Source organism: Drosophila simulans, chromosome 2R (assembly GCF_016746395.2).
Source record: "Drosophila simulans strain w501 chromosome 2R, Prin_Dsim_3.1, whole genome shotgun sequence".
In the NCBI taxonomy this organism is placed as follows: Eukaryota; Metazoa; Arthropoda; class Insecta; order Diptera; family Drosophilidae; genus Drosophila; species Drosophila simulans.
In genome coordinates this window covers 11,034,828-11,049,653 of record NC_052521.2, presented here as the reverse complement: position 1 = coordinate 11,049,653, position 14,826 = coordinate 11,034,828, and the positions used below count along the sequence as shown (strand labels likewise).

The following is a 14,826-nucleotide window of genomic DNA, read 5'->3' as shown; positions in this document are numbered from 1 at the left end:
ACCAGATGCGTCGCCAGTTGCAGCTGCAATAGGCGGAAATCTCACACAGAAAGTTGCATTGCGGATGCAGTCATCGTCGTCGTTGTCGTCTCCCGGCTCCATCTCCATCTCCATTGCCATTTCGATCTCCTCCAGACTTCGGCTGCATTTGTGCGGAAGTTTAACCAACTAACAAAGTGACTTCGAGCCCGAAACGGGGGCAACAATTGCTGGCCAAATGTGTGGATCTGTTAACGCTTCCAGCCGTTCATCCCGGTCAACTGGTTGATCCAATCGAGGCAACGATGTTCCAGTTTTGACAATGGCCATGCCCGCCACTTAATTGCCATTAAATTGTTTTGCTTAAAACTTGGACAGTTGGTCATTTGGTTTTGAGGAAATGACCGCAACGCCGCTGATCGGATCGCATCGAACATTTTAATTGACTCGCTGCCAGCTTCCTTCATTCGCCAGATCAGGATCTTCCTGCTCCCTGCTGGTCTCCCTGCCGCTGCCTTAATTGTCCGACACTTCCCGTTCACTTCGTGGTTTTGCTTCCCATCAGCCCATCCTCCAGTCGCCGCCATCTATCCTGGCCGCCATCCCATACCGTGCCAGACCGAACCGAACCAAACCAAACCGACTAGACCAGGCCGAAATCTAATTACGCCATCGCAGCCAGAAAGCCAACGAGCGCAGCAAATTGACAACACAATAAACAGGAGGCAAAAAGGGGGAATGGGAGCTGCGAGTTACTGGGCTGGGGGGTTGGAGTGCAGTTGGGGCAGTTCGGAGGTTTCGGGTGTCACACATGTGCGACAGTTTCTGATTTATGAACACAATTTCCACTTTGACAATGAGCGAGTTCTCCAACTCTCTAGCACTTCGCCGATAGCTCCACAGAGACAAAAGTGGATAAATACGAAAGTACACTGGTTGGAAACAAAACAGTAATCTGTGATGTTTTTAAACTTAAAGTTTGAAAGATTTGGCAGGCAAATATTAAGGGTTAAGAACTACCATACAAGTTTTTATGTTCCTTGACTGTGAATAAGTTTTAAAAAGCTCTGTAAAAGTACTAAGTATTTCATTGAAATAGATTTTAAGGATTAAGTGAAATCCAATTAAAAGTAGTAATCCATTTTGCAATATTCAAGTACCCATAGTTTTTCCCAGTGCAGCTTTCAAGCAGATGAGCCGCTACCCCTTCCTCCCGAGCTGAACTCATGTCCGGACTGAAACTGGGCTCCTGTTTAGGGAAGCTGCTATCTGGGAGCGACAATTCCTACCGAAACTGTTAGTTTATGAGCGGGAATGCCAGTCAAGAGCCCCACATCCACGTTGGTCTAGGTGAATTATGTTAATTGAGATTCGGTGGCTGATAGTCCGAGCAGGACCCAGCTGCAGTTGGCTGCCGACTCGATTGAACTGCCTTTAAGACATTGACCAGGCCAAGACTGGCCGTATTTCAGGGCTTATCTGGGCTGAGATGCACATAAAAATCGAGAACCAGTCGAACGGCGATAAGAAGGCCAGAAAGAGTTGTCCTGGCAAATGCAAAATGGGTAATGGGTAATGGGAAATGGGTAATCTGTGGACTGGGTTCGATTGGGCCAGGCCCAAATGCATAAATTTTCACAGCCGAAGATTTCTTTATGGCCGAAACTAAATGCTTGGAGCAGAGGGCTTTCGTTAAATAAGGAAAGTATTGCCGATATAAATGCGGTGCATTTTATTTGTATTTCCCCCCATTTTCCTGTTAATGACTCTGTTCGGAGCGTTTTCAGGGGTTTTCAATCAAAACCCAAATGGAGATGAGCTGGAAGACGAGAGCCGAGAGTCGAGAGACCAAATGCGACCCGTACGAAGTCAACTGAAAACTCATTTAAGGCTCCATTTCACAATGTGAAAATGGCAGTGGAGGAAAATGGGCAGAAAGGGGGCTTTTTCTATCCATGACAATGTCGGAGAATGGAGAATCGTTTGAACATTGCCTCTTCGAGACAATTTGCCACTTTAATTGCCGCAATTTTTTGCCCATTTTTAAGTCAAATTCACTCGACTTGGCTTGCAACCGTCCTTTCCTCTTGCCGCACTCTGTTGTTATCGTTGTTGTTATTGCTGTTGCGGTCGAAGTTGGCCAAAAGGGTGTCATTTGTGTGTGTGTGTGTTTCTGTGTGTTGGCCTCATGTGTCGTTCCATTATTGTCTGTGTCCTCCGGTTCGCACTAAAATGCTTGGTAATTGCAAACAATTTGATATTAAGTACGATTTCTAATTGTTCGAATGATTGCTTTTCAGAAATCACAGGCACAGAAGGAAAACTAAGAGATTTTATGGGAAATATTTAACAACAATTCATGATTTAATGGGCCAAATTGTCACTTGCTTGTTAGGTTCATTAATAACTTTATTTATTCCTCGGGCGAAGTCCACTACATGGCCAAATCCTCTCCAAGTTGGCTGGAAATTAATTAGCCAATGGCCAAATGATAAATATAGAGTGGCCCCGTGGCTAATCAAATGCGGATACAATAAACCAAAATCACTCAGTGGCCACTGACCATATAATTAATTAAACTTTTATCATCACCAGTCACTGGGGTAGAATGGCACCCAGTTGAGCTCGGCCATTTAATTTGCTTTAATGGCAAATCCTTGTTTCTGGCGACCGGGATTCAGAAGGCGGTCCAAGAACGAGAACCCGAATCCGAATCCAAATTCCGAAATCTTTTAATGCCGCACACAAAATGGCAGCCGCAAAACGACAAAACTAAAATATCACTCATACGCCACCGACCACTGGTAGAACACCCAACGCCACCCCCCATTTTGGCCTGGCCCAAAGCAGATTTATGCGCGTGCTGCATTCCATCTCCAACTCCCAGAGAGATGTCCTTCGCCCGGCTTCTAATCTAAATCTGCATGTCAACTCGAAGACCGCATAAATCACAAAATAATCCCAAAGTAAAATACCGAATCCAAATGGCCAGCTGCCTTCGTACCGCCCACCCTTCCCCCCACTTTGCTATCGGATGTGGGCGTGGTTGGGCGCCGGAGGGCGTGGCAAGTGTTTTGGGCTCACATTAACTTCAATTGTCTTTTGTCTGCGACCACGCCTACAATTTGGCCGGGGTTCTTGTAAATTCGCCCCGACAACTCGAGGAATGGGCGCAAAATGTGATTTTGGCTTTTATTTGTGGGTACTTCGCACACGACTTTTCAGACCTCACCACCTAGCCCCATTGCGATCGGCGGTGAAGTGTAATCCAACTGAATCACATGCAATTTTATTTAAAATTGTTAAATCGCCGCTTCCTACTCGCACCATCGATGCGGTAAAACATGGTGCAATATACTCTGTTTTGGGGCAAGGAATTCCCGACATTGGTGGATGGACAGATAATAATCTTTGTGGGGTTTCTGGCCCTTTATATTTTTTTTTGTGAAAATCTTATACCTGTATAAAGCCATATTCATTTATTTTAGGATCCACGCAATTTGCGCTAGACCTTTTTTTTTTTTTGTATTAGTTGAGCAAATAAAGTGGATTTTTAACCCAAAGCTCAAATAATGAGTCATGTGTTTTTAGACATTACACAAAATGGGTAAGTTTTATAAACATGTTATTATTAAAATTTATTTTATTTTTATAATGTAAATAATAATATAGTTTAAATTAAAGTAAGAAATTTTACACAGCTAATCATAAAATAGTTACAGCATTTGTTTAAAATGGTCTTTAATATATGTTTGGTTTCATACGTTAATTTTCTATATGAGCTTGATCAATAATGATGTTATTTTTAAGTTGAATATATATTACACTGGTTATTTTAAGATTACTTCCCCAATCTAGTGTATTTAAGTGTCTGCAATGTCGCAATTTGTCATTAGTCAACGGGAGTGGTAAAGGTTCGCAGTGATTTTCTTTATCATTTGCGGTCCTCGGGCATTGTACAATGTGCCGTCTGTCGCCTGGGTGGGATTTGGTTCTGGTTTTGGGATTGAGCTGGGGCTGGAACTGAATCTGAACCTGAATCCGAGTCTGGATCTGGGCTAGGATTTGCGACGAACCCAAACAAACGGCCAATGCAGCTAATGCTGATTTCATTTGTTGTGCTCTCTGCTGGCAGGGTGGCAAATATTGTAAATGAGACTGCGACAAAATCATCAGACAAAGGCGGCAGTGGAACAAAGCCCTGTGCTCCCTACACACGAATAAATATCCGTATATATGTATATATTGTAAAAAGCTGTTAACGAGACCCAGAAAAGGGGGCACAAAAAAAGGTATACGGCCTGAAAAACAAAGGGCCCCACAAAAGGACAAAAAGATACAGAAAGGGGAACGGTGGCAGGGTGATAACCCCCTTTCAGCCTCAATTGAAATAATTAAGTGTCAAAATGGCGCCCACTCACATGGAGTGGGTCGTCCGGGAATTGGTCGGAAATGGAAATGATTTTTCGTGAAAAGTGCTTGGCAGAAGTAAAGCCCGGCTTTTCTGCGCACCAACGCTATTCGGCGACGTAAAGTGTAAACAGTTTAAAGCAATTGCTGGCCCGGAGTGGAGTCGGAGCTGGAGCTGAAGTTCTTGCCGGGATTAGGGGAGCACTGCACTTGACACGCCCGACTTGAGAAGGGTCGTTAAATACTTAACTATTGCGTGAGTCGTTTGGGGTTTTCGGCGCACAAAGAAGATTATTCTGGTAATGAGAATCCAGATAATGCCATCCGAAGAAGTTGCGGAGTTGGGGGAAATTAAGTTAGGATTTAAGTCGCGGAGAAATCGTAAAGTGAATTAGTGGCAGTGATGCTGCTTTTAAGTTTTCCGCACAGATGTGTTCCACTAGCAAAGTTTAATGTGAATGTATCGAATTTAGGGGGGATATCTTAATATCAATTGCTTACAAATTATTTAATGAATTTAATACTAAGGATAGGATGAGTATCTCATATAATTTTAGTAGCTTATCGGTTTAAGTTAAATGTTCTCAACCCTTTCGTAGTGGCGACTTCCTTGTGCGTGAGCACAATTATTCAATATTTCCTCAGAACGGCATCTTTGGCCGAGATTTCGCAATCTAAATAATTTGCCACAAGCAAACAAGCACTCCACTCTTATGGTACAAAATAAACACTTGGACGTAGCCCCCTTTGCCTCTGTCGAACACGAAAACTTTGCCAATATACTGACAGCAGTTCCAGTTGCCAGTTTGCCGTTTGCAGTTTGCAGTTCACAGTTTGCAGTTTTCAGCTTTCAGTGGGGAACGGCGTTCCCGGAAACTAATACCCCTCCCTGGAACCAAACAACCTGTGCTGACCGCACGCATGCTAAAAGTGTGGTCGTGCCACCACCCAATAGGTGGAGTGTTGGTGGTTGGCGGTGCTCCGGTGACTTTGTGGCCCCGCAAAAAGTTCCGTCCCGGAGTTTCTTGTTGTTGTTGTTGTTGTCGGCCGTTGTTTTTGACAGAAAATTGCTGGAAAACCTGTGCGGAGAATCTCCTGCTGAGAGCCAAGAAGCCGAGAAGCCAAGGAACCAAGGAACCAGAAGCAGAAGCTGAAGCAGAACCACTTCTCTGGGCCGCAACGCAGTTATGCAATCACAAAGTTGCTGCCATCGTCTTTGCCACTGATTGAAATTCCTTGGCCAGCTTTACGTTGGCCGCCTATAATCATTTTCAGCATCATCCTGGCAAAAGGGGATCACAACTTGAACCAGGATAGTTTGCAGCCCAGTTGTGATTATTATTATTATTATCAAAATCAGAAACTCCGGCTGCATCGCAGCTGGATGTCCGTCATCTGCAACCAATATTGTCAGTGGTCAGATATTTATCTTCAGCTTCATATTATACCCTTAAGATATGTACACATATTAGGTTTTATGTACTTAGTCAAAATTTTTACGGATTTTTTAATGAAACTACTTAAAAAACTCCTTTTACGTTCAGGAATTTTTCTTGTATATATCCTTTTATAGCTTAAGACGCATATATATTTGCAAGGGTATTAGTGTTTCTACTCTCTCAAGAAAACCATAAACCTTGCTCTAATTATTGTTGTTGCTGCCAATACAATAAAGTCTGCTGCTCCTGAGCTTTCTCCCACAGACTTGCCAATATTTTGCTTCTGCATTTATATCAGCATTGCAATTGAGGTTTTTGATTAGTTTTTACTTCCTCATTGCAATGGGGAGCCATTGATTGCGTATTCTTATTGTTGCCGAGTTGGGAGCTGGCTCGGAATGAAATCATCTCCCTTTTAATATCTCAAGGATGTGCTGGATCCCCTTCAATGCAGGATTAGGGTGAAAAAGGCAATGATAATAAGCAGGGCAACGCATGGGGGAAACTCCTTAGTAGGTATTTGATGTATTTTAATATGGCAAAGAAAACTTTTAAATTAAGTGGAAGGGAATAAGAAAAGATTAGCAAACATACCTAATATTGTAATTTTTATAAATATGATTTAATTTATTTGACACGTAGAAAATAGTTACATACATTTTGTAAAAATTTATGTAATCTTACTACCTTTTTACATGCTATGTAGTTTTATGTGTTGAATACTTTTGGGCCTTTCATTTTTAAAGTGCTCCTTGGGAACTGTTAACAAATTTATGTTTATTTTTTTAACTTTATAACGTAACAAAGTCTTGTTTGATTTGCCATTTCGGTTGCTTTTCTTTATCTTAGATTTTCCCTGTTTAGTTTTCCCAATGCCGCAAAGTTATGACTGTTTGCCTTGTAAGTACGTGCTGGCGACTTGCTCATTTTTCTGATTGAATAGATTTTCAGCTGGTTTCCTGTTTGTTTGCGTTTGTCGCCTGGTAAGTGAAAGAATATACTTTCTTTTTGTTGGCCTGCCATTGGCACGTCGAAATCCCAGTCTAGACGAAGTGGGGGCGCAAATATTTGCCAGTCCTTTAACTGCACCTGTTTGCTGTTTTTTAAGGGGGATTGATTTGCCAGCCGCAGGTATTTCCGCCCATTAGCGGGTTTGGCGACATGGAAACTAACCCTTGTCAAGCGAAGAACGCGTTTTTAAACTGGCTTTTAACATAAGGATTGGGGATTGGGCAAATTAACCAAGTGATTCTATCAAGTAAATATAGCAGTGAAGCCATTTATTTTCGTGGATTTCCTTGCACTTCCCGCGTGCAATTCCAATGTCATTCATTCGTTCCTTCGGCTTTTTTCCAGCCGGAGTTTCCCGCCAGAGTTTCCTCAAATGCATCCCCTTCATCTCGCCTTATCTTTGTGTGCTTTTGACACTTTTGCGTTCATTTTTGTGTGACAAGTTTTCTGTGGTTCAGTGGGGCCACTTTACGGCATGTCAGCTTCATCTGCACCACCTACTCCCGCCACACCCGCTCCACAAATTTTTTTTATGTTGGCCAAGGGGTGGCGGCCTATTTCACACTTTTATAGAAAATTTTTGCCAATTGTCTGGCGACGTTTTCCTGTTTTTTTTTTTACTGTTCAGCTCGCTTCGGGTTTCCCCGCTCGTTGCGGAAGTTTGCGCAATTTCCAAAGCGGAAATGCAATTTTCGGTTCAGCTGCATTTGTCTCGCACTGCCACGCCCCCTGCCCGCGGTCCGCCGCCAACTTGGGCGGCTTGCCAACACATCGTATATCAAATGCAGAGTTGGCAGCCCCTGACAATGACATGCAGCGAGCAAACGTTCAGCCATTCCAAACTCAAACCCAAAAAGGCCGACAGCTTTTTGGGGACAGTCGGGCAAGTGCAGGGGGGGTGGTGGTAAATCCCCCAATAGGTGGGGCTTTCGAAGGCCGCCAAAAAAAAAACGAAGGAAAATGGGCAAACTCCTGAAAATACCCGAAATCGGCCGTTGTTGTAGCGTGTGTCACGCCTTTTGTGGCCAGAACGGAGAATATATTTCACACGCTTTTTGCTCGTTTTGCGCCAAAGCTCTTTGTGCCGAAAGTACTTTTATTTATTTGCATATAAATTATTCAATTGTTCCCTGGCTTATCTTTCTTGTCGGCTGGCTTCGTTCTCGTCCTGTGACCCAAAACCTTACCCCCAGCGGGGAGTCTATCAAAGAATGCATTTGCAATTGCATTCGCAATTGATTTTTGATATCTGTGGGCGTGGCACTGAACAATTTTTGATTTACGATACTGAATTTGGCTCAAGTTGGCCAGAATGTACAATTGGCATGGTTTAAAGTGAGTTCGATTTGCTGTCGGTTAATTTGCATTTAAGAATTTTGCTGAGCTCACTCATTTGAGATTTATGGGCGAGTAATTTAAATAAACATTTATTGAATATATTTGTATATCTGTATTGTATAGCAGGCTTAAATTGAGGTTAACTTGCGAACAACGTGCACATTTTAAAATTTTAAATTAAATTGAATTTGAAATGGCATTAGCCAAGATCATGATCTACCCAATACAGTTTTAGTGGGTCTCTTTCCTGGCTCCTCGAAGTTTCCGATTGCCTATCGAGTTCTGGTTTCCGTTTCCGTTCGACACGTGTGCTTAACTGTTTGTCGGCACGCCCATTCCCACCGCCCGCCAAATGTCAAATGTCAACTGCAGCCGCGCAGTTCGCAATTCGCAGTTAGCAAAAAATAAAAAAAACGTGCTCTTCGACTGGCTGTGCAAACATTTGCAAGACTGTTATTTTTTCGCCTTCAGAAAACACGCTTCAATAACATTCAAAACTCGAGACGTGCGAGGCCTTGGCTTGTCACCGAAGAATACTCGTATCTCCTAATATCTGCTGGGCGCTACATGTGTTGTAAATTTATGAGCTGTCATATAAATCTTTGCACTTGGGCACCCTTATGCGATACGTGTGTGCCCCGAATTGGAGGGGCGTGGCGCCTGTTTGAGGGCTGATAAGAAATGGGGGATACTGGAGGAACCCTTTTACGCTCATAAATGGGGGCATTTTTCATTTGCATGCACGTTACTTGAGGAAATTCATAATTTTTATGCCAGGCCTAGGCCCATCTAATTGGGTAGAGTCTCGTCACCGGGACTTAATGCCAGGGTTGTCACTCTCATTTGTTTAATTAATATTGCCCCCGAGCTAAGCATTTGCTTGCCGACTGCCACATGTGCACTTTTCTTTGGGGCTTGTCAGCAATTTGCAAAGTGCTGCGTGGTCTGAGATTTTTCCCCTTTACAAATCCAAGAAGTAGCACTTTAAAATAAAAGTTGAAATGAATATATATATGTGTGAAGCTTATATATAATTTAGCAATTGAATACCTTCTTTAATGTTTTGTAAAGTTAATATAATTTTATTAAATGCTTTGCTTTAAATACATTATATAAATAGATAATATTTACTATAGCATTATATTTTGGCACGCTTTTTCTTCGCTCTCCCTGCTTCAATTTCAATTTCACTGCGTCTCCGATTGTTCGGCCTGCTTGAGGGGATTGCCCTTGTCATCGATCTCCATGGACGGCACCAAAGGGGGCTTGAATCCGTACTCCAGCTGAAGATTGCGCCCGAAGTCGGGACTGCGCTTCAGGGAGTGTCCGTTGCGCCATCGCTGGAACTCATCGAACTCGCTGGTGAGCGGGGAATCCCCAGCGTCTGAGTTCGCAGATGCCGGCGCTGGAACGACGCCAATGTAGGACTTAACCATTTTGGTGGGAGCCGAGGCGGCGGCGGTGGCCAAATCGGCGGGAAGGGTATTATAGATATATCGGGATCCCTGCAACCAAGGCGAGCCCTGTGGCGGTGGTGGAGGACGAAGGTCGAATTTCATGTCAGCCAAACTGAAGGTGGCGACCTTGGGCGCCTCTCCCCTCACGGGTTTCACCGGTTGCTTGATGGCCGCCACCGGCTTGCTCAACTTGACCGCTTTGGGTGATTGTGGGATGGGGGTTTTGGCGGTGAGCTGTGGCAGCAACTTCTTTAGCATCCGTGTGTAGTAGTTCTGCAACACCTTCGGTGGAATGTGGGCAACGGAGTGGGTCCAGGGCGTCAGGGAATTGGGGTGGGAAAAGTGGGGAAATGACAGCGAGGAGTGTCCTGGCGGCATGGGCATGTGAATGGCCACGGGCACATGTATCGGAATAGCCATCGGGCGGTCCACAAACTTCTCCACAATCTTCTCGACATGCACGGGCTTCTCCACAATGCGCTCCACCTCCACGGGCACATGCTTCTCGACGATCTTCTCCACCACCCTCTCCACGGGATATGGAATGGGATGTTCGACAATGGTCTCCACTGGATAGGGACGATCCACATAGTGCTCCACGTGGACAGGCACGGGCACAGGTTGAGGGACGGCATAGGGTATGGGTATGTGCTTCTCCACAACCTGTTTGACATGATGATCGTGGTCTTCGTGTTTTTCCACATGATATGGCTGCAGTGAGGGATGCTCATGATGCTCATGATTCTCCAGATGATCTTGATGCAAGTGAGGCTCATGCTCCGGCTGAGGTTCATGATGGACTATGTGATGATCTTGATGAATCTGATGTACCTGGTGCTCCTGGTGTTGCTCTGGTTGCGTATACACTGGACCTGGGTGAACCGTTTGTCCGCTGTGACCTGGAGCTGTGTGTCCGGAATGATCCGTATCCAAATGGACGGAGGCATGCGAGACGGCCACTTCCTGGGGCGTACTATCGTACTCCACGTGAATAGGATTTTTAGCCAGAGAAGCGTAACTCTTGGAAGGATCAGGTGCCTGCGAAAGGTGATTCTGCAGATATGGCTGGGGGTAAATGGTCTCGTGCTGCTCCACCAATCGGCCGTCCTTCTCCGTGATAAGCTTGTTGTGGATGTTCACGGACTTCTGAACTTCCACAAAGGTGTATGGACTGGACTTCTTGGGAGCTGGAGCCGGAGCATGTTGGATGATGGTCTGGGAGGGCTCGGCATGAGCCTCCGGAACGTAGTTATGGGGAGCCGGGTGATTCACTGTGATCTGGACACCTGGCTCAAGTGGCGTATGCGCAATGGATGGTGCCGCCGAGGCGTGGGGTGGACTTGGAGTGTTTAAGGTCACAAACACCAGACTATTTGGAGTGGCGGAAACGGGTGTGGGACCTGCATAGCCGGAATATTGCTGTACATCGGGCGAGGGCGAGGATATGGCCTTGGTGTGCAGCAACTCTGACTGCTGCTGCGGCTTGCTCTGCTCTTGTGGAATCACCTGGCTGAGCTCCTGTTGGTAGGCCAACTGGGCAGCAGGTTTCACAAATTGGCCGGCGTAGTCTCCTTCCTTCGGCGTCCGCGGATTCGGGCGCTGGGGAGGATTCTGCACCTCGTAGTGGAAACTGCCCTTCGGGAGGGGTCCGTCGCCACTGCCCGAGACAATGGGATTGAAGCTCTTGAGGAATTGCCGTGATGGTGCCTCTTGACTGGGATGATGCTGCTGGAATCTCTGCTCACTGTGCGCCTGGAAGTGATCCAAGGCCTGCTGCGGAGGCTGCGACTGGTGGTCCTTGGGCGTCTGTAAATATGTGTAATATGCATATTGTCACTTACGATTCATTCAACAATGCAATCCTACCTTTGCCTCTGCCTGCTGAGGTTTTCCCTGTGGTCCGTCGTGTACAATGTGCACATTGATCTCCTGATCCTGACCGGGACCCTTTTGGTTGGCATAACTCTCGATGCCATTGAAAGTTGGAGCTGGGACTCTGTGTTGGTAGGCCTCCCTGCCTACGTGGCGTGTCTCCGCAATCTGGTTGTCATTGATCTCCTGCCCCTCCTCCAGGTCCGGATCGTGTTCACCCAGTATCACAATGGGAGAACTTTCTGCCGCCACCAGAGTCTCATTGTCATCGCCGTCCGGTTGGAGCAGCACACTGGGCAGCACTGGAGCCGCCACAGCAGCTCGATTGATCCTGAGCAGCTCATCTCGGGAAATGTGGTTACTGCCGTCTCGGAATCCCGGATCCCTAATTTGCTCCACCACTATCTCCGTGTGACCTGGTCCCAGTTCCCGGCGGTATTCCTTCGTCACGGTGGTTTGGTAACTGTAGTAGGTGGCATTCGGGGCTGGCGGCTCTGTTTGCTTCTCAGTGCTTGCTGCCTCCGTGGTGCTGACCACATCCACCACTGTGGGCCGTACCACCGCCTTATTCGTGGTCGTGGACGTGGTGGTGGATGACTCTGTATTGCCACTAAAACGGAAAATGTCCGAGAATCCCTTGGGGAACAGATTGGACAGCACCTCGTTCACGGTTTCCGTTCGCGAGCGGGTCACTGTCTGCTCAATGGGTCTTTGTCGACGAGCCACTTCCACTGGCAGCTCATCGTTGATTTCGAACTGGATGTAGCCATGTCCATTGGTGGGACTGTCCGAATCTTTGGGAGGCAGAACAGTGGGCAGAAAGCCAGGAACACTGGGAGCAGGGAGAAGAGATTACTATTAAATTTCATTTCTACAAAAGGGTTTTAATACAAAGATAACCATCTTTTTATTTATAATTATTTGGATATTAAAATTGAGTGACAGCAAAACTATCTTTAAGATTTTTTATCAAGCCTTTTCATATTTTCCCTTTGATTGTTGACTTACCCGACGAACTCCGTTTCGGTTTCTGTTTCTATAGCCGATGCTTCCCGTTCCCGTTCGAGTTCCCTCTCCAGTTCCGGATCTTCGCGCACTTCGTCGGCCAAGTTTGGACCTTCGATGACCTCGCGGATGAGTTGCCCGGCTGGCTGCTTATTAAGCTGTCAAAAGCGACGCTCATTGCCTGTCAAAATCTTTCACTAAACTCGGACTTACCTCCTTGCCGCTGCTGTCACTCAGGGCTTCAGTGGCCGCTGCCTCCACCGTGAAATTCTGGGGGAGATCGCCAGGGGCCGAGGCTGCTGCTGAGGATGGGGGTGTTGATGAGGATGTAAGGATGGGGGGCTCATCCGAGAGGGCCGGCTGGACGATGATGGCCAAAAGACAGCAGAGCGTGGCTGCCGCCGTTAGCAGTTGTCGTTGGTGGCGGTGGGGCCACATGGAGCTATTACGGAAATGGCCAAAAGCAGAAAGAGTTAGCTGGAAGTTGTTGGGCTTTTTGGCGTGCGAATGGTGGTATAGATGGTGGTGGTGGTGGTGTTGGTGTGAATAACCCCGGCGACCACGACAAATTCCAAGCGACAAATGGAGGAGTCGTCAAGCCTGTTTGGGCCCGCTCCAAAGGCCATCCAATAGCCTCCACTTGAAACCAAGCCACTCGAATCCACTGCACTCCACAGCACTCCACTCCACTCCTGGACTACTATGGCCACTCACTTGTCGGGCTGTTTGATTTTAACCGATACGTCGCTGGATGATGATTTTTCCTAAGTGGCTGCCAAGGCAGGCACTTTGGCGCTCCTCTTTCTCCATTGCTTTAAAAGAGATTTTCCCTAAAACGTTCGTCGTTTTTCCTGCCAAGTTGTTGAACTTGGCGCTGCGTTTGCGCTTGGGGCTTATGTCATTGCTACTGGCAACGTAATGAATTATTAATTAACCCACCAAAAACCCCATTGAAACCCCTTCCCTCTGCAACCACGCATTTAATTTGGAAAATTGAAATTGATGGCGTTTAAAATGGTTCGTACGGGTTTTCACATAGTTTGGCCACTGCGCCTGTATTTTGATAGGCATTAAATATGCATGCCAAAACATATTTCACCTGCAATATTCATGGCTAAGTGGCCCGTGGCGCTTTGCAGCCGGTCCAGACTGTCTTGTTGGCCAAATAACACAAGAAAGTGGAGCTTTCAGTAGGGAAATTGTGGCTTTAATTGGGCATGGATAACGATCTGAACGTAGCTATTAAACGGGAGACATTTCGTATGCATATGTGTTCATAAGTGCGCCTAAGTCCTTTCGATTGGCAATAAGTGTAAGGCACCATTGATGATGATGGTATCCATACAAGTCCTTTGCATTAAATCACAAGCAAATTGCATTCGTTACTAACTCAATTTGCACATTGAAATTATTCTTGCTCTACGCCCGCAGCGGAGGAAATGCATTATAATTTGCGCAGCTAAATGGGCATTTAAAATATATTCCGCTTTTTGCATTTACCTGCATCCATTAAGTACTGCCCGATGGAATTTATATATTCGTGTTTTGTCGTAGGTTTTGTATGCGGCCAGGCCAAATGAAATGAAAACACTCAATTATTTATATTGATTGCCGCACAATTAAAACGCACTTATAATCACTTTTCTATTCGATTAAAACAATTGTAATTCTCCGCAATGGCACAAAAGTGTATTATTATTTTTCTATATATTTCACTTAATATATTTTTTGTTATTTATTTTTTTTTTGGCGGGGAAATCGAATTTGCTGCGATATCGGTTTTCAGGTGCTCTTTTCGTGCGACCCTGCCAGTTGCGCGTGCGCGTTGCGAATGAAAGTGAAACCGTGGGGCACTGAGCATTTCGTTTTCTTTTCATCGTCGTGGGCTTGCAGCAAGTTGCTGTCGTCGCCGCTGTTGCTGCTGCTGCAACTGATGTTGCTGCTGCTGCTGCTGCTGCTGCTGCTGCTGCGACTGATGTTGCTGCTGCGATCCTTAAAGTGTAGCACAAAACTTGTCCATCCAGCGATTGCGCAAGCGCCGCTGTCTTTTTTGCTCCTTCACGGCAATGACAATTTGGATTTTATGGCTTTCTACGACGGCGCAGCATTGACCCTGCCGAAAAATATATGCAAAAGAAAAATAAAACTGGTAAGCGCGGGAAAACTTTGCAAACTGGTTTTTGGCCTGGCAAATGCCAAAGGCATGTGGCTAAATCCGCTGTGAAAGCCCTTGTCGTGGCCTAAACGCCCTTTGTCACCACCTGCTTTTGGCTCGTTGACATAAATATCTTGCCGCATTTCCTTGCCCCATAACA

General features: G+C 45.8%; 1 protein-coding gene across 1 annotated transcript; it reads right to left on the bottom strand.

The window, feature by feature from the left end:
* Nucleotides 1-9,238: 9,238 nt before the first annotated feature.
* On the bottom strand, nt 9,239-14,387 carry LOC6734354. The gene is made up of 5 exons (XM_016168000.2): nt 14,012-14,387; nt 12,725-12,953; nt 12,515-12,669; nt 11,501-12,338; nt 9,239-11,440 (listed from the first exon to the last, which is right to left on the bottom strand). The coding sequence occupies exons 2-5, from the start codon at nt 12,947-12,949 to the stop codon at nt 9,365-9,367; spliced, it is 3,294 nt and encodes a 1,097-aa protein (XP_016027430.1). The 5' UTR covers nt 12,950-12,953; nt 14,012-14,387; the 3' UTR covers nt 9,239-9,364.
* Nucleotides 14,388-14,826: the final 439 nt, after the last annotated feature.